Source organism: Arachis stenosperma, chromosome 8 (assembly GCF_014773155.1).
Source record: "Arachis stenosperma cultivar V10309 chromosome 8, arast.V10309.gnm1.PFL2, whole genome shotgun sequence".
Classification (NCBI taxonomy): Eukaryota; Viridiplantae; Streptophyta; class Magnoliopsida; order Fabales; family Fabaceae; genus Arachis; species Arachis stenosperma.
In genome coordinates, this window is record NC_080384.1 from 19,963,897 (window position 1) to 19,983,935 (window position 20,039).

A 20,039-nucleotide genomic window follows, 5' to 3' on the forward strand; every position below is an offset into this window, starting at 1 on the left:
CAGCCAAGATTTATGAGGATGTACATGTGTCTAAATTCTGTCAAGCAAGGCTTTTTGGCTGGTTGCAAGCCTATCATAGGAATAGATGGCTGCCACTTGAAGGGTGATCATGATCAACAACTGTTGGTGGCTGTCGGAAGAGATCCAAACGATAACTATTTTCCAATTGTTGTTGCTGTTGTAGAGGCTGAGACTAGAGACAGTTGGGGTTGGTTTATAAACTTGTTATTGGATGATATTGGAGATGTCAGTAGAAGGAAGTGGGTATTCATGTCCGACCAACAAAAGGTTAGCATTTGCTATTTAAATCTATTTTAATAGGCTTATAAAAGCTGCAATGTAGCATGTGTATGATTTATGTTCTTGAAATCTTGTAGGCGGGCACATGCTGCAAGCTTTCAAAATGTCACATATATATATTCTTTGTATATCTTTATCCTGTTGTTATTTGTGTTTGATAATTCCATTGGTAAATGTGATTTTTCTAACTTGTGTGCAGAAAAAAAAAATAAAAGATGTTAGATCTTGTCTCTTTGGCCTCTTAAATTTCTGTTAACATTTACTTTTCTTCCATTTAATACAATTCAAATATATCCTCCCATGCTGAATGCTATAGTATAAGTTAGCAAACAATGCAAAGAAAGGCCTATGCCATAAAATTAGATGTATTATTTGTTGCTTGTGTTTGAACAAAAAACGGAACACAGCCTAACTTCCAGATTAGAATAGATAAGAATTGGAAATGATGGGAAACATTTGCCTAAATTTAAAATCAATTTCATAGTCAAAAGTCAAAACAGAGCATACAATTAGGAAAAGAAGGCCACAAAGAAAAAGGGATGTGAATAATATATCTATAGTGTAGACCTCATTGGCCACACAATAAATATTGCTGTTAAAATATATCTATAGTGTAGACCTCATTAAGCACCAGAATAATGCATGTCACTTTTTTTATCAAGTTTCTTTATTTGATTTTTGAGATTATTGAAATGTTCTGTCAGTAATCATGGTGGACCCTTAAATCATAGATGCACAAGTCTCATTTCTTTTGCATCGATTTATCATTTAATTATGTCTAAATTTGAAAAGTTACTTTTTATGGGGAAAAACAAAAACAGTGATATAAGAATTTACCTTTTTTTATTTATTTATTAATTTATTTACTTTTAATATGATATGTTGTAGCTACTGAAAATTGAAATTTAGCTCATATGTTGCTGCGTTTTATAACTGAATTATATATGCTATGTTGCAGCTCTATAAAAAGTTATTATATATGATATGATGCAGCTATATGAATCTGAATTATATATGCTGTGCTGTAGGGTTTGATGCAAGTTATGCAAGAGATGATGCCGGCGTTAGAGCATCGACTATGCTTGAGACATCTGTATGCGAATTGCAAGAAAGCATATGGAGGTGGGACTGTTTTGCGGGATCTAATTCTATCAATAGCTAAAGCTACATATGTTGAGGAATGGGAGAGGAGGATGACTCAACTAATGAACATCAACCGTCAATGCTATGAAAAGTTATCATCATTGGATCCAAAGCTCTGGTGCAAGAGCCATTTCACGTTTCTTGCTAAGAGCGACATGTTGATGAATAACATATCTGAAGCTTTCAATGGTAGGATCTTGGAGGCAAGAGACAAGCCCATACTTACTATGTTCGAGTGGATTCGATGTTATTGGATGTCTCGGTTTGCTGAAAAAAAGAAGAAGGCCGAAAAATATGAGGGTACAATCATGCCTAAACCCAAAAAGAGGCTTGATGTCATTGCTACGCGAGCTATGGAGTGGCAAGCAAGATGGGCTGGAGGACTGAAATACGAAGTTTCTCATAAGAACCGGATGATTGTTGAGAGGTTTGTGGTTGACTTGTTGGCTGGAACGTGTAGCTGCAGATTTTGGGGATTATGTGGAATGCCCTGCCCGCATGCTTGTTGTGCCATATTCGAGAAAGGGGACAGTCCAGAAGATTATTGCAGCAACTTTTATAGCCCAGCAGCCTATGTTGCAACTTATGGTAACTTAGTTTCTCCAATCAATGAGAAAATATGTGGCCGAAGGTTGAGTGTGACACCATCATACCTCCCATCTTTAGGGTGAAGCCAGGAAGACCACGGATGGTGAGGATCAGAGAACCTGATGAGAACCGTTCTCAGACAAAGCTAAGGAGGACGGGTTCATCTGTTACATGTAGCAACTGCGGCCAATATGGACATAATAGAAGGCATTGTCCCAATCCAATAGTGTCAGGTATCATGAAAATCTGAACCTACAAACTGTTGTTTTACTGTTTTAAATTCGAAATTATAGGGTATTTGAGGTGTATGAAAATTTATTATGCTGTGTTATAAATTGTTGTGAATTGATTTGGATTGCAAACAGATTATGCTGCCTTATAAATAGACTATAAGATGATTATCAATTGATTATGCTGTGTTATAAATAAATTGTAAATGGATTATAAATTCATTGAAAAAAAGAGCTGAATATTCATGTTGCAATCTGCTGTTTACCTGATTTCAGAACCTGGTGTTGCTGCTGCCGCCAACGGAGAAGGTTCGAACGCTGTTGACACTGTGCCTACTGCTGCTGCTGTTGATCCTGCAGCTGCTGTTGACACTGATCCTGCTGCCGACAACAGATCCGGTGTGAATATCCGTAGATCTGAGCGAATAAGGCAAACAGGGGTAGGCAGGGGAAGAGGAAGGGGCAGTGGAAGGGGTAGAGGAAGGGGTAGAGCTACATCTTCACAACCACTCCCCACCACACCTGCATCTTCCCAACAGCTACCTGCCACACCTGCTGTTGCTGCCTCCACTCAACCACTTCCCATACTTGCAACTTCAGCTTCTCAGGCTCCAACCACATCCACCGGTGCAGTGGCTCCAACCACAGTCACCTCACAACAAGCCTTACCTCTTGAAGGGCCAGCCTCCCAGCCTCTCCTAGCTGTGGCAACTGCAAAATCTGACCAAGCACCTAAAGCATCTTCTCAACCTTTACCAAAGACAAAGGTGTTTGGTGTGAGGAGAAGTGGGCGGCTGAAGTTAAGAGTGATGAAGCAAAAAGGAGCACCTAGTCTACATATAGACCTAAGTGATGACTGAAGTCTCTTTATATTTATAGTTAGGGTTGTTGGGGTTGCTGTTAAATAGTATATCTTGTGATGAATTGTGTCTATGTGGCCACTGTTTATTATGTGGATAGGACCACTATTTTGATATTTTGTAATCAGGTTGGACCACTTTTAATTGTTGCACTTCTTGGATCTTTATTTTGGCTTAGCTATATGTGGCATATTATATGACCACTTATGTTATGATATTTTGTGTAAGTATGGTTTACAGGAACACTTAATGAAAATATATGTAGCATATTTTCTAGCCACTTCTTGCTGTAAGTTGTTGTCAATTGTGAAAATTTAACTATTCAGATTGATAAAGTTGCTTCCCAACTATCATTTATTATACACACAAAATACATCAAAGTGTAAAATTGATTCAAACTAAACTTAATTAACTTTAATTGGATTGAAGCCATACAATCTCTTATATTACAACTTCATATCACACATAACTCTAAACTCTTGCAAACCACATTCCAATTATTAAGACTAGCAAAAACATAAATAGCATATATTGCATTTTACATTGAATTTTCATATTGTCATCCAACCTCCCAACTTGTTCTTGGAGAATATTCAACTCATCACATAATCTACTCACACAAGCATCTATTTCTTTGCCTTCAACAATTAATCTCTCCATCTCCACGTTTAGCCTCTCTATCTTTCTTTCTTGTGCATCCAATTTCCACATTTCAGCTTCCAGCTTAGCAGAATTTTGTGTTCCAACAACTCCAACAGCAGCAGCAGACACGTTACTTCTTGCACCAACTTCATCAACCCACTCAAAAAATTTGCATCTTCTGTTAGGGCAAGAAACAAATCTTCTATTAGGATTCTTTGTTGTTCCTGAAATTTGAAGACTCAGAGTGTCACCACACAGACAGTGAACCCGCCTTTCCTTTTCCTTTGGCCACCCATTCTTTGCACCATCATCAACCTCAATCCAATCAAAATCATCAATCCACTCAAAAAAGTTGCATTTTGGTATCTTCCCACAAGTAACATACCTTCTACCATGGTCAGAAACGGCTGAGGAACGGCGGACGGTTACTGCCTCTCCACAGAAACACAAGTGTCTTCTTTCCTTCGAGTACGAGCTCCTGGAAACACAGCTTCCCGAAGAGAGAATGAATGAGGTTCCTTGACTATGAGCCATAAAGTTGGAGAATATGAAAACTGAAATTGAAGAAGGGAGAAGAAGAGAAACCTCAGATACTGCAATGCGAGTGTTTATAGGGAGAATACAGGGGTAAATAAGTCATTCCACAGCTCACTAACGTTTTTTTTAACGTCAAACGTTAATAGGGACTTAATTGAAAAAAAAATAAGGTACAGGGGACCCAATTGAAAAGAAAAAAAGTATAGGGACCTAATTGAAAATTTGGTGAAACTATAGGGACCTGCAGAATAATTAAACCTTTGTGAAATGTATGTTTTTTTTTTGTATTTGGATAAGTTTATTGGAAGACACAGTAAACTTGCTAGTTTTTATAGAGTTTGCTGTAGGATAGACGAATTTGTCCAAATACAAAAAAAAAAGTATATTTCTATATATAAAGTTCAAAAATAAATTTTGAAAAAATAAATATTTTTTATAATTTATATTAAAAAAGAATCCAATATTTTTACTGTCGTTTAATGTCTTGTAACTGCAAAGACACGAAAAGATACTCAAGTCCAGTCCAAAAAAGTTAGCCCAAAATTATGACCCAACAGGCCCATATTTTTCACGACAAAACAAAAGGCCTTTGTGATTCTTTAGTCAGCTTCTTAGTGTAATCAATTGGTGTGGAGAGTGGTGCAATCAAGATTTCCAAAATTCTTAAGCAAGTCAGTAGCATACTTCTTTTTATAGATGTGAATTTTTGCTTTGGACATTATATAACCTTCAAATATCCAAGGTCTTCCAAAGATAAAAATGACAAAAATAGTTTTTATAGAATTTTAAAAAGTGACAAAAATAATAAAAAAAATCTTTTTTTTTTCATGTCACAAAGAGGCAAGAGCATGTGGATTTTATTCGAATTTTTGTAGAAAAATCTGGTTAATTATTTAGATTATGCATGCAAAAAAACAAAACAAAATTCATCCTTTAATCCTCTCTTCTCATTTTTTTTAAATTTCAGCCATTCAAAAAATACAAGAGACTTTATTTAGCGTAAAGTTATCAAATTTAAAGACAAAAATGTCAAATTTTTTTAATCATACTTATAAAAAACAAAATCAAAATTCGATTTTTAAAATCTTTTAGTAATACTAAATATCTAATATTGAGTTATTTTTGTATGTTTTTAAATATTCTTTAAGAAACTTTTGTCGCTTTGATTTTTCAAGAATAATTATGTTAACGTTAAATTTTTTAAAATATTTTATGTGGTTTACTGTTAAATATATTTAAAAAAAAACTGATAAAAGGTTTATTAATGGACACACCCATTTCAAAGTTTTTTAATATTAAAGAAAAAGAGATGATTCGTTTTTATATGGCCACCGAAATCATATTTCTACATGTCTGACTGTAAAATTATAAAATCATATGGTTGGCCGAGCAACATGCTGTTGCTCTTTTCTCCACGTAGTTAAAGTTTTATTGTTATACTTCAACTATGATATTTATTTATTTATTGATGTGTCTATTTCTGCATTACCTAGAAATGATTATGATCAATAACTCTAATTGTAACATTTGAAAAATAATGGAGAGTCTCGGAGTCATTTTACACAAAAGTTAAATCGTTATATATATATATATATATATATATATATATGTGGAAGTATAAATTAAATCTAGAAGATAGAGACACTTAAGCCTTAAAAAGAAACAAACACAAGCACCAGGATAGTCATTTGTGCGAGGGTGCTTCCAAGAAACAAGGTTTATGATTTGACATTTTCCTAATTATGATGCGAAATTGACAAAGACCATAACCTCAACTCAATGAAATTCATACTTTGTGTTGGAATATTTAATTCTTGCGACAGACACTCGATGCAAAATACATCATACATGATTTTTGGTAGCTGTATTTTTTCGAATCAAATAAGGTCCTTCAGTCATCGTCATGGTACTCCAAAATAATAGAACTCAGTGGAAGATACATCTGAACTTTCCCCGGCATATATTTCTAGCTAATAAAAATAAATAGTTAATTTAATATACAATATAAAATAGTTTTGAGTATTTATTAATTTTGGTCCTACAGAATTTTGGATTAGACACTTTAATTATTAACTAAAATTAATTATATGATTAATCTTTAACAATTAATTTTGTCACTCACTTGGATCTTTTGCTCCATCAACTCTAACAAAAGAGAAAATAGTCTTTGGCAATTTTAACAAAAGATAATATAATCTCTGACCTCTATATTTGAAAATGATACTATTCTCCTTCAATTGTCATCATATCTCGCATAACCCTAACAGTTTAACACTACAACTTCAAGTGATGTACATTCTATAACTTCAACGTTCTACAACTTCAATGTTCACAAGAAGAAAAATCTTCAACTTGTTCTCTACTCATTCATACTCAGGAAACTAATAACTATGACTCTCGAGTACTTGTTGTCTTCGATGGATATCATGAATCTAGACAGCAAATCCGATTTGTTAAGACCCGTCGTCCTCGTCACCATTTCCTTTCTCTTCTGTCCTATCATCTCCATGGCCACATTGTCCACCACTCCGATTGCTTCCTTCAGCTATTTATCTAAACCAATGTTCAGTAAGCGTTTCAGTTTTCATATGAGCGACAACGACGACATATAGCTTGTTGTACTGATAGCTTGGATGTGAGGTCGAAACTGTCTGTCAATTTGGACTCCGAGAGAGAAAAAATGAAGTATCGGGATTCATTCCAAATGAAAATCTTTTCATGATGTCATAATGTCCAACAATCTATATTACGTGCCAGAGAGTGGAGAAAGACGTGTCTTTGGGGTAGTTGTGGAACTTGGTCTTGAGAATGTGGTGGACATTGTTGAGGTTGGAGGTGATGCTATTATCGAGACATGGAGGTAAATGTTTCTGGTGGGTGAAGTGCAGAGGAGGTGGGTGTACCAATCACAGATATTTGAAAAGTGTGTGGTCCATGACATGTTGAGGTAAATGTGGCACGCGTGGCAGTTACATCATAGCTTGATCTTGAAGCTGAAGAGGAGGAAGGAAAATATGGAGAAGAAGACTGTAAAGGTGAAAAAGGAAAGTATGAATGTTAGGATTATGCGAGATAAAATGGAAGGGGGATAACGGTGTTATTTTCGAACAGAGGGGGTTAGGGACCATTTTATTCCCTGTTAGAGTTGTCAGAGACTATTTTGTCCTCCGTTAGAGTTAACAGAGCAAAGGACCTAAGTGATTGACTGAGTTAATTGTTAGGGACCAATTGAATAATTAATCTTAGTTAAGGACTAAAGTGTCTGGTCCGAAATTCTTTGGGACCAAAATGGGTAAATACTCAATAGTTCTATATGTGCATTTAATTATATAACGTCACATTAATATAAATAATTATATTTCACATTAACTACGTGAATAATCATTTAAAAAAATAAATATGATTGTATGAATGTATAAAATATTCTATAATATTAGTGTGTTAAAATTAAATTCTAAAATTAAATACTTTTAAAATATTTTAAAATATGATAATAATAACTTGATATTAGATATATATTTAAAAAAAATTAGAGAATAAATTTTAGTGTAATTTTTGCTAGAATGATTAAAAAAAATAGACTTTTTATCTTTATAATTTGGTAAGTTTAAGTTAACTGATTTTTTTTTAATTTTTGTGCGAAAAGAAAATATTTAAAAAAAGTCTAAAGTCAAATTTAATTTTAATTTTTGTATATAATATTTATTATTTTTGGCCATTATTTAGCCATTAATTCATTTTTTTTTTGTCTAGTAATCTAACAACGTATTTTATTCTATATTTTAAACATTAACGGTTAATCGATGTCTAAAAATAATAAATTTTAATAGTCTTTTAGCATTTTTTTATTATAGAAAGACTGATTATTTCTTCTTTTTTACAATATTTTCAATCTGATAGATTAAAGATTAATCCGTTACAATACTGAACACCATCTAAGAATTTATCGTTGGCTAATGAATTACTATAGAGAGACTAATTATTGTTATTAAAATAGTATATTATTCTTCTAAATTAATGGCAAAAACATTTATTTAATTTATTAATTATTAGCAAGCACAAGTTAAGATAAGCATGAAGCCTTATTGGCGTGGTGATGGAAGCAAGAACTTGTGGTTTGAAGAAACTTGAGTCAAGCTTCAAGAATACAAAGTCACCATCACTTTGGAGTTTTGACTTGTATTTCTTCTTAACTATGTGTGAACATAGTAAAGGGGTTGGTCCAACCACGAGATTGCATCTTCAACTTTTACAAATATCATTACTTAGTACCAAAGTTAATTAATTTATGGTGGAAATTCAGGTCAGTCGACTTCATGTGAAGTTGATAATTAAGAATTGTTAAATAAAAATTTAGTCATCTAACCGTTCTCACCTATTAATTTCACGTGAAGTCAGGTGCAGTCAACTTCACGGGAAGTTGATAACTGAGAGTTGTCAGATAAAAATTTAGTTAAATTAGATAAATCATCTAACCGCTTTTATCTATCAATTTTACGTGAAATCGACTGTACTTAAATTTCTACTTTAATTATTTGGCAACGGCATCAACATCAACATCTCTTGATTTAAATGTGCCCCACCACTCTAATTAAAGCTTCCTACTATGATTCATACGAAGGTTACCATGAAGTTACCTACCTATATATATATTATATATATGCATGCATTATGAAATTAATGGTAGCAATTAATTAATTAAGATGAGTAGTGATAAGAATAAAAAAGCAGCAGATTCACCTGAAAGCGGTGATTCCAGCAACCAGTGGTTCTTTGAGCTCTCTGACTACTTGAAGCTGAATGATGATGATGATGATCAATGGCCAGACGATGATAATGTTCCACCACCACTACCAGAAGCAGAGCCATTATTTTTTCCCAATACTAATGAAGTTGGAGATTTTGGAGCAAGTGGCAGCAGCGGCAGTAACCACCTTCAAGGGTCTTCTAATGCTCGTAATATAATTAACTGATCGATCATATATGCATGAACATATACCAGAGTATCTTTAATTTAATTAGGTTTAATTATTCTCTCAATTTTTATAATTTTATCGAATTTTCAATTAAGTTTTTATACCTTTTTTTTAATTGGATCTCTACCATAATAAAAACGTTAAAATTAACGGAATATTCGATTTAACTATACAGAATATTCAGTCAAGTGTGAAGCATATTCATTTTGTTTGATAGAATATTTTATTAATTTTAACATTTTTGTCACGGTATGACTTAATTACAAAATCTAATACGGTATAGAGACTCAATAAAAAAAATTATAGGAATTTAATTGAAAATTTAGTGAAATTATAGAGACCGATAGAGTAATTAAACTATTTAATTAGTATAATTATATACATACTTATCCTTGTTTGGTTGTATTTATGGCATGTAGGAGAGGTTAGTGGAAGTGAGAAGAAAGATGCTAGTAGGGAGAGAGTTGCATTCAAAACCAAGTCCGAGGTTGAAATACTAGACGATGGTTACAGGTGGAGGAAGTATGGAAAGAAAATGGTTAAGAACAGCCCAAACCCAAGGTACTTGGTAATTTGCTTATTTATTTAAATTCTATTAGAATTCAGATTGAGTTGATCTAATTCAACTTCTAAAACTAGCTCAAAAGGTGAAAAATGCATGTCCAAAATGATTATCTGGAGCATGAACATTTGCAGATAGATTTGGATATAATATTAGAATTGAAACTGAGTATGTTTAATTCAATCTCCAAAATTAGTTCAAATAGTAAGAGTAAAAAATATCTCGCACTTATAAATTATTTAAAGATAAAAACTTATGTGTAGTCAACTTCATGTATAATTAAGAGCGTTAAATAAAAATTTAGTCAAATCAATCAAATCATTTAACGATTCTTAACTATCAACTTCACGTGAAATTGACTGCAACTAAATTTTTATCTTATTTAAAGACTTTATTCTTAAAAGATGAGAGACTTGTAAAAAACTCCAAAGTGTAGAGTGTTAATATATAGATGTGGATGATGATGATGCAGAAACTACTATAGGTGTACAGTGGATGGATGTCCGGTAAAGAAGAGAGTTGAAAGAGACAGGGAAGATCCCACATATGTAATTACAACCTACGAAGGAAATCATACTCACCCAACATCGTAGAAGAATCTCAACCAACAACCATTGCATACTATAAGGAATTACCAAACAGAGCAAACTCATCTAGCTAGACATACATAGCTCTCCGGAGAAACAGATTAACCATCAAATTTTGAAACCAAAATCATCAATCGGATATCTACTACCTCTGCTTGTGGTATTCCCTATATATATGCATGCTTTGTAATGTTCGCTGATTCTCCCCATCTCCTAGCTAGGATAGGTTCATTCCCCAAGTATTTTTTACTTAGTTTTCATCACCGAATATGTTTCTTATTGGAATTGGTTTGTGAATTTTGTGGTAACCCCGCAATTTTTTGTTGATTATGTTTTTGGTAAGGAAAAAAAAATATAGATTTTAAGAAGTTCCAGCCAAAAAACACCAACGTATATTATATAGTTTGTGTAGCATATATATTCGAATCAACCGTTTGATTTCAACGTGAATATTGGTGATAAATCGAACATAACATCACAATGAAGATTTTGATTGTGTTTTTCCTAAGATGTTCACACGGGAAACAACACAATTACGTATACAGAATCACATATACTTGATGCAGAGTTAGTATGATCGAAAAAAAATTATTGAAATAAAATATTATCAACTGGCCTATTAGCTCAGTTGGTTAGAGCGTCGTGCTAATAACGCGAAGGTTGCAGGTTCGAGACCTGCATCGGCCACTTACTTTTTTCATTACACATACATACATATAATAAGGTAGCACTAAGAATATTTAAAAAATATTAATTTCAAATGGATTAATCCCCAAAATTAATATTTTAAGATACAATATTATTATTCTTAAAATTTGGTGGTAATTTTTTGTTAAGTAAATATTATTTTGTAATTTTATAAAAATATTATTAGTTGTTAAAAAAATTAAAAAAATATATACTTAACAAAAAATTACTAAATTTTAAATATAATAATATTTTATTTCCACTTACTTTTTTCATTACACATACATACATATAATAAGGTAGCACTAAGAATATTTAAAAAATATTAATTTCAAATGGATTAATCCCCAAAATTAATATTTTAAGATACAATATTATTATTCTTAAAATTTGGTGGTAATTTTTTGTTAAGTAAATATTATTTTGTAATTTTATAAAAATATTATTAGTTGTTAAAAAAATTAAAAAAATATATACTTAACAAAAAATTACTAAATTTTAAATATAATAATATTTTATTTTTATAATTATGTTTGTAAAAAATTGTATCAAAATTTAAATTTTAAGATATTTTTAAAAATATATATTTATTGTAAAATATTTTTATTTTGTTTTTAAACTATTTAAAAATATTTTTATCGATAATAAAATTTAATTATATTTTTGTTAGTATTTAAATAATTTAAAAACATTTTTAATGATTAAACCATTTCAAATTTTATACACATTTATTACATTAAATTTTCTAGAACGTTGGTTTCTTATTCTTTATCATAATGATAATAATCCAAAATGGCTCAGCGTTATAACTTATAACAATATATATTATATCACAAGTCAACTCAAGCGTTAAGTATGTGTTTTTGTGACAGATGTTTATATACTATAGTTCTTCGTATTCTGTTTCAAGATCAAAATTAAACTGCTTTAATTGTTAAGAAATCACAATTTTTTTTTTACGATATCTTTTTTTCAAGAGACCAAGTATTATTTTTCAGCTAAACAGATTAAAAATTAATTTGTTACAGATTAAAATTTTATTTAAGAATTTATCATTCATCAATAAATTAGTGTATGTACAAAACAAAATTCAAATTCTAGAGGAATCGACAAACTTAAGTTGGTTACATCTATTAGCTGTTAATATAGATTACGTTGCCTAGGCCGAAAAGTAGAAAAAGGACTTGATGCAATTAGTCCCGAAATGAAATAGGAAGAGCCCAGCTGCCCAGCCCAATCTTTTCAAATGAGAGAAAAAAAATAAAAAAAAAAAAGTAAAAAGGCAGAAACGTAGGGACGAGACGAAGAGCAATATAAAGCGATAACGTGATACGAGGTACGTAGCAACTACCAAGAAAGAGAAAAGAAAACACAGCGCGTGGCGATGGAAGGCAAAGGGTTATTGAAACTGCCGTATGATACCACCGTGAAGTTTATGCTGGCGTCACTTGAGCGCAACCTCCTCCCAGATGCACTCATTCGGACACTCACTCGCGTCCTTTTGTCCACGCGCCTTCGCTCTTCCTACAGGCCTTCCTCCCACCTTCAGCTCTCTGACCTTCTCCATTTTGCTCATTGTCTCTTCTCTTCTCTTCTCTAACTAACTAACTGCTTCCATTTCCATCTCTAACGCATTTCACTTTCCACTTCCCTCCTTCAGCTTTGCGAGAGATGCCTATTGCAGTCAACACTGATAAGCCCAAATCTCAACACTATGAATTGCCAACCTCTTTCTTCAAGCTCGTCCTTGGAACCAATCTCAAATACAGGTCCTTCCTTTTATCTTAATCTTCATTAATTCACACAATTGTAACTTCAAATTGGAAGAGAACACTGCAATTATTATGGTTAGAAGTTAGGATTCCAAATTTTCCCATGTCACTACTCTAGCTTATAAAGATACATGTACGTGCATAATGGTGCTGTTTCTTTGAAAAATATAGTGTGTGTAAAATTTAGTTATAAATGAATCCTTTTTGTTGGACAATGTATATAAAAGGGCATGTTCCTTTGCATGAAAAAGAAGTAGAGTCTTCGAGCAACGGTTGAGTGGTCTCTGTGTGACCTCAAAGTCACAGGTTCAAATGGTGGAAACATCCACCAATGTAATTAACTAATTATCAGGTGAGACTATCTAGAATTTGGATCCTCTAAATTTTAAATTTGTACCGGACTACCCTTCTTGTGCATAAAAAATATAAAATAATAAGACAAACAGAGAACCTATATGGTTAATATAACAAACCCTATATGGATGTACTGGTGCAGTTGCTGTTACTTCTCTTCTGACTCTCAGACGCTGGAAGATGCTGAAGAAGCAATGTTAGAACTCTATTGTGAGAGATCAAACCTGAAAGATGGTCACACAGTCCTTGATGTTGGATGTGGTTGGGGCTCACTGGCTCTTTATATTGCCAAGAAATACAGTAACTGCAAGGTTACAGGAATATGCAATTCCGCAACCCAAAAGGCTTATATTGATGAGCAGTCCCGGTACACATTCCTTTTGATATTATATACTTTCATTTCATGTGCTTTATGCAATTAATGTGTTTGTCATATAGTTCACAAATAATTTGACTAGATGACTCTTAGGTTGCGTTTGTTTATTGTCTTTTAAATATATGAACACAGACACAAATACACAAAGAAACATATACACAAAGATATACAAATTTTTTATTGTGTTTGGTGATACTGAACGAGACACATAGTATAAACTATATCAATTTTACCCTTATATCATCACCAATGGAATAAGGACAAGAGTAAATTACTAAGGATAAAAGAGTAAATATTTGTGTCTCATCAATGTGTCTCCGTGTCTCATCTTTTTTGAAAGACACTAAATACATGTATTTTATGTATGTTTGTTGTCACCGTGTCCTTCAAAAATCCGTGTCTCATCAAACAAACGCAGCATTACATATGGCTTCTACATTTAGCCTCAATTGCATGATAATAAAATATCACTTTATTCCATCTGTTGTATTGTCAGGGATCTTCAGCTGCAGAATTTGGACATCCTTGTTGCAGATATTAGCACGTTTGAAATGGAAGGTTCCTATGACAGAATATTTTCCATAGAAATGTTTGAGGTTAGAATCTGGGCATACAATTCATAATCTGCATTGAATCTGTACCTTCTCAAATTCTAAAGTCAGTATTGACCTTGATGCAGCATATGAAGAACTATAAAGATCTTCTCAAGAAGATATCTTCATGGATGAAAGAGGATAGCCTTTTATTTGTTCATTATTTCTGCCACAAAGTATTTGCTTATCATTTTGAGGTAAATTAAACCTGATATAATATTGATAAACAACTTAACCATCTTGATTTCTTGGTTGATTTGTCTATAACACAGTACATTAGAAAAACTAGTAAGGTTTTCATATGTGTGTATAGGACAAAAATGATGATGACTGGATCACTAGATACTTCTTCACAGGAGGAACTATGCCTTCAGCAAATCTACTACTTTATTTCCAAGTGAGCTTGCTATGTAACTTCTTTTATCATTGTTCAAATCACTTATAAATTGCATTCAGATTTAACTAACATATGACTCATGTATGCAGGATGATGTTACTGTCCTCAACCATTGGCTAGTAAATGGAAAACACTATGCACAGACCAGGTTAAAATAAATTATTTTACAGCAATCTTGTTATATTCCATCCATGGTTAATTTGATTTTAAAGCTAATTTGAACTGAAGCAAGAACATATCCTGCAGTGAAGAATGGCTCAAAAGAATGGACAAGAATATCACCACCATAAAGCCTATTATGGAATCAACGTATGGCAAGGATTCAGCTGTTAAGTGGACAGTATATTGGAGAACATTCTTTATAGCTGTTGCAGAACTCTTTGGATACAATGATGGTGAAGAATGGATGGTTGCACACTTCCTTTTCAAAAAGAAATAAACAGAAGAGCTGAAATAAAAAAAGGAGATTGCTAGGGTACCAACATTTTTAGTAGAATAAAATAGAGAGTTGGCTAGTGTTAACTCAAATACAAGACAAATAAGAGAAAAAATATTGGTTCCCCAACATTTACATGCCTTACTAATTGTTCTGTAATTTTATCATCTTTAGATTCTATTTGGTTGCCCATCATGTAGTATGTCTCAATCTTTTTTTTAAATAAGGAACCTAATGCCAATATCAACACTGGTGGTTCCTCTTAAACTAGTACTATATCTTGACGCTGATTCTGATTTATAAGTTCATCTTCAAAATGTTATATAGAATAGATAAATATTTTATTTTGAAAATGTGGTCCATGAGACAAATTTATCCGAGGTTAAAAATAGGATATTGAATCCTTAAATTTCATCTGTTCTTTACATTTCCTTGTCTAGAAAATAGATCGCAGCCTCCAAGATCACTTGCTCTGTTCAAAGACCTAACAAACAGGTACCGGAGCATGATACCACATCAAGATTGGCCTTCACATGGATAAGCTTCTTTCTGCATCAAATTTTCAAACCCACAATTAGTAGAACATATAAATTCTGCAGCTGCAAATCTTGTGACTTGATATCTCAGTGTTTGCATTACTTTGGTTCCATCCATCATGTTATAGCCTATATGAAGGATTTTAACCTATGTTGCTAAATTTCTAGCATTGAACTTACTTGGCTAGTTGCTAATAAAAAGTACTATGTGCACACAAAAAATACTAGAGAAAAAACTATAAACAGCCCTCACAATTACCTCGAAAAACAACAAAACCCTTGAAAACAAAATACCCAATTCGGCCCTGAGCTTTACTTTTATGCGACTGATTAGTTCCTGTGCAAAAAAAAGTCAATTTTTTTTTTTAGCACGGGGCTAATCAGTCCCAAAAAACAAAGAATAAGAGCCGAGTTGGGTATTTTTTTTGTCAAGGTCTCATTGTCCTTTCGAGGTAATTGTCAGAGACCGAATTAGGTATTCACTCAAAATACTATGTTGCTATAATTATTGTTTACCTTATTTTGAATGTGTATTTTATATTTCAAAATATATTTTATATTTGGTGGGTATTACCATACTATATATACACTTAAAATTATTGATTACTAATTATTCAACAGCTACCTATGAACCTAAAGAATAAAAATGGTAGTTAATGAGTGAAGGAATCATCATCACCTTACTCATTAGAAGGTTTACTCAAATGGTTTTGATCAATTTGTTCAGCTTCCAAGAAATGACTGAGGAGTTTATCATCCAGATGTTGCTGCCAAATTTACAGAAAAAGAAAAAAAAAAAAGCCTCATGGTTCATTTCATTCGACAAATTAAAGAAACAAATAAAACAAAAAGAATAGAAGAGGACATACAGAAAGGCAAGCTCTGTACTTTTGCCACTCCGCAACACATTCTTGTTTGTCCCAATGACCCTTCATGAATTTCTCCGAGTACCACCTTGAAGAATGAAATTAGGGTTTAAGATAGTAAATAAAAGGTGACTGATAAGAATGAAAGGAGGATTGGTGAATAGCTTGATTTGATGTAGATGAAACCTGTTGAAGCAATTGTTGTATGCGTCTCTAAGATGGGAACAAGGAGAGGTTGAAGAAGAGGATTTGGAACTTGTTTTCTTCTCTTTCATTTCATTGATTAGAGCTACAACGCAGAACGCAGTCTCCCTCTCTCTCTGGAGTCTTTGTCTCAGTGCGGCGGTGGCGAAAAAATTTCAACACCCCTCTCTGCCGCCGCACACATCACGTGTCATCATATTATAAAACCTTGTTCAAGGTGTTTTTGTTGACTTAAAAGAAAATAAACAAAAACTAAGAACGAGAAAAAAAACAAAAAATTACTTAAGAAAGGCAGTCTCGCTCAATACTATTCTCAAATTCTTTCCAAGGCAACGGAAGCTCGGGAGAAAGGGTCCTCATTGCGGTCTTTGCCATGATGTCTGCTACTGTATTTGCATTTCTCAAGATCAACCGAAGATCAGCACGCCATTTCCAAGACATGATATCTCGAATTTTTAACCCAAAGCAATCTTGTAAATTATTGACAATAGTAAAAGCCTCCACACAATCTGTCTCACATATAATGTCTCTTTGTCCCGAGTCCCATGCTAAAAGAAAGCCTCTCTAAATAGCAAACAACTCTCCTTGCAAAATGCTACGACTCTCAATTGTTCCCAGACAGCCTCGTTGCCACCTTCCCTTCCAATCTCTGCTAACACAAGCAAAACCAACTCGAGCACCACTGCCAGGATAGCTAGCATCACAATTAATCTTAAAGGTACCCGGGGGAATCCAAGAGCCACTAATGGTTGAGGAGATAGACAGTCGTTGCAATTCAAAAATATTTCGGAGCTCCTTTTCCAAGGACAAAGCCATACCAATTACCTTGTCTGTGGTCAATGGTCGTGAGGATGAAAGATCTCGTTATTCCTGGAACGCCAAATCCACCAGAGACCAGAAAAGAATCTAAAGGGGCGCTGTTTGCTATTATGTAAGAACCAACTCATCAAATCCACTGGTTGATCGGAGATCCCTAAAGCTTGCCAAACAAGTTGGGCTTTTGGACAATCCCGAATACAATGTAATACCGATTTCTGACCTGAGAAACATCGTGGACAGCTATCCGTGTGCGAAATGCCCCTCCTAAAACGAAATGCAGCAGTAGGAAGAGCCTCCCGAAGACATATCCAGGCCAAAAATTTGTGCTTTTCCGGAACATGTTGACGCCAAAGCTAAAGCCAATTACCCCTATCCTCCCAACTAAACATCTTCTTACTGAGCCACAAATAACCACTATGAGCATCATAAACCTTTGAAACCGCACCAGTCCAACACCAACCGACCTCTGAACCAGCTTGAACATCTGGGTTGTAAGAGTTAATGTTGCTCTGCAGAGACTGATTCAGAGGAGAATAGATATTCTCAAGGTTCCACCGTCCAGATGACCAAAGGTCCAAGATCCTGAGATCCGAATCAGAAATATGAACATAATCCATCTCCTGACACAGTCGCCCCTCTCTTCTCCATTTAGAAAACCAAAAGTTCTGTTCCAAATCCCCAATGCACCAAATAAAACCTTCCTTCAGGATATCCCAAGCTCGACATATACTCTTCCAAACATAAGATCCCCTTTCTCGAGACCGACTAAGACAATCATCCTTAGAAGAATGGTATTTCTCCGTCAACAGTTGAACCCATAGCTTATCGGGATGGTGAAAAAGTTGCCAAACTAGTTTTCCAAGAAGAGCAATATTGGCACAAAAAGGATCTCTAATTCCCAGACCTCCAAACTTCTTAGGGGTGACCAACACTTTCCAGTTAACTAGATTCAGGCCTCTACCATCGGCTTGACCCTTCCATAGAAAGTTTCGCATCATGGATTCTATCTTATTAGTTACCCCTTTAGGGAAGAGAGATACTTGCATACGATAAGTAGGAATCGTAGTCACTACCGAGTTGAGCAAACAGAGTCTACCTGCCTTATTAAGCAATCTCCCTTTCCAGCTGGCTAGCCTTCCCCGAATCTTGTCCAGAACATCATTGAAAGTTGCGCGTGTCACCCGAGAGTAATTAAGGTTCACCCCTAAATACTTGCCTAAGTTCTGGACAAATCTGATGGAGGAAACTCCAGTGAAAATCTCTTTTCTTGGTGCTGAAACATTCCTAGAGCATAGCGTTTTAGATTTCTCCACATTAACCTTCATTCCAGAGGCTCTGCAGAAATTTTCCAAAGCTACCATTACAGTTTGAACTTGCTGTTTTTTAGCTTTACAGAAAAGAAGCAAATCATTGGCAAACATCAAATGAGAAATTCTTGGACCCCCTCTAGAAACCGCAACCGGCTTCCACAAGCCCTTATCAACTTGCTGATTAATAGAACAAGACAATCTCTCCATACACAACACAAACAGATACGGTGATATAGGATCTCCTTGCCTAAGACCCCTGCTCGGAGTGAAGCTATTTAATCTATCCCCATTCCAGAGGATAGACAGTGAGGAAGCAGTGACACAACGCATAATCAGATTGACTGTCGGAGGAGGAAAGCTAAAACTCACCAGGGTTTGTTTCAGGAATCCCCAATCCACTCTATCGTACGCTTTCTCCAGATCAATCTTAAAGGCCAAGGTGCCTTTCTTTGACTTTGTCTTCTTCATGAAATGGAGAACCTCTTGTGCTACAATGATATTGTCTGGGGTTCCTCTCCCCGGGATAAACCCTCCTTGAAGGGGCCCAATAATCTCTTTGAGATGGGGATGAAGTCTATTGACCAGGACCTTCGTTATAACTTTGTAAACCACATTACAGAGACTAATTGGTCGGAAATCCTTCATGGAAATCGGGTTTTCTACCTTCGGAATAAGAACCACAAGAGTTTCCATCATCCTTGGATCCATATCCAAACCAGAGAACGCATGACGAACCATAGTCCAAACATCAAAACCAACAATCTCCCAGTATTCTTTAAAGAATAAAGCTTGAAACCCATCAGGGCCCGGCGCCTTAAAAGAATGCATACTGAAAACGGCCGACTTAACTTCTTCCAGAATAACTGGCGCTGTGAGGCTACAACAGGCTTCATCATTCAGGGAAGGCGGCACATCACCAAGACAACCTAAGTCTACATCCTCCGACTGGCAGAATAGGTGTTTATAAAAGGATTCAGCTTCCCTTCTAAGGACATCCGGGTCCGTTTCCCATACCCCATCTTGAAGAAAGAGACCATGAATCTTATTATGTTTTCTCCGCACAAGAGTCTGGACATGAAAGAATTTGGTATTTCTATCCCCAAAATTTACCCACTGCTCTCTAGATTTTTGAAACCATAGAAGTTCCTCCTGCACAAGCGTGTTATTAAATTCCTCAATCAGTTGTTTTTCTTTTTGCCGCATAGACAAATCCTCCATTACTTCAAGTCGCTTCTGAAGGAAATTAATCTGTCTCTCCAATTTG

The 20,039-nt window shown here is 34.3% G+C and overlaps 2 protein-coding genes and 1 non-coding gene across 3 annotated transcripts; all 3 read left to right on the plus strand.

Moving 5' to 3' along the window:
- The first annotated feature begins 8,993 nt into the window (after positions 1–8,993).
- LOC130946417 (probable WRKY transcription factor 50) lies at positions 8,994–10,862 on the plus strand. Its single transcript, XM_057875162.1, has 3 exons — positions 8,994–9,256; positions 9,696–9,837; positions 10,311–10,862. The coding sequence occupies exons 1-3, from the start codon at positions 9,004–9,006 to the stop codon at positions 10,429–10,431; spliced, it is 516 nt and encodes a 171-aa protein (XP_057731145.1). The 5' UTR covers positions 8,994–9,003; the 3' UTR covers positions 10,432–10,862.
- Positions 10,863–11,038: 176 nt separating this feature from the next.
- TRNAI-AAU (transfer RNA isoleucine (anticodon AAU)) lies at positions 11,039–11,112 on the plus strand. The gene has a single exon. It is a non-coding gene; the product is annotated as a tRNA-Ile (tRNA).
- Positions 11,113–12,430: 1,318 nt separating this feature from the next.
- Positions 12,431–15,393, plus strand: LOC130946818 ((S)-coclaurine N-methyltransferase-like). The gene is made up of 8 exons (XM_057875676.1): positions 12,431–12,689; positions 12,773–12,881; positions 13,381–13,605; positions 14,111–14,210; positions 14,294–14,404; positions 14,521–14,604; positions 14,694–14,752; positions 14,851–15,393. Exons 1-8 carry the CDS (start codon positions 12,497–12,499, stop codon positions 15,041–15,043), a joined length of 1,074 nt encoding a protein of 357 aa, XP_057731659.1. The 5' UTR covers positions 12,431–12,496; the 3' UTR covers positions 15,044–15,393.
- The last annotated feature ends 4,646 nt before the right edge of the window (positions 15,394–20,039 follow it).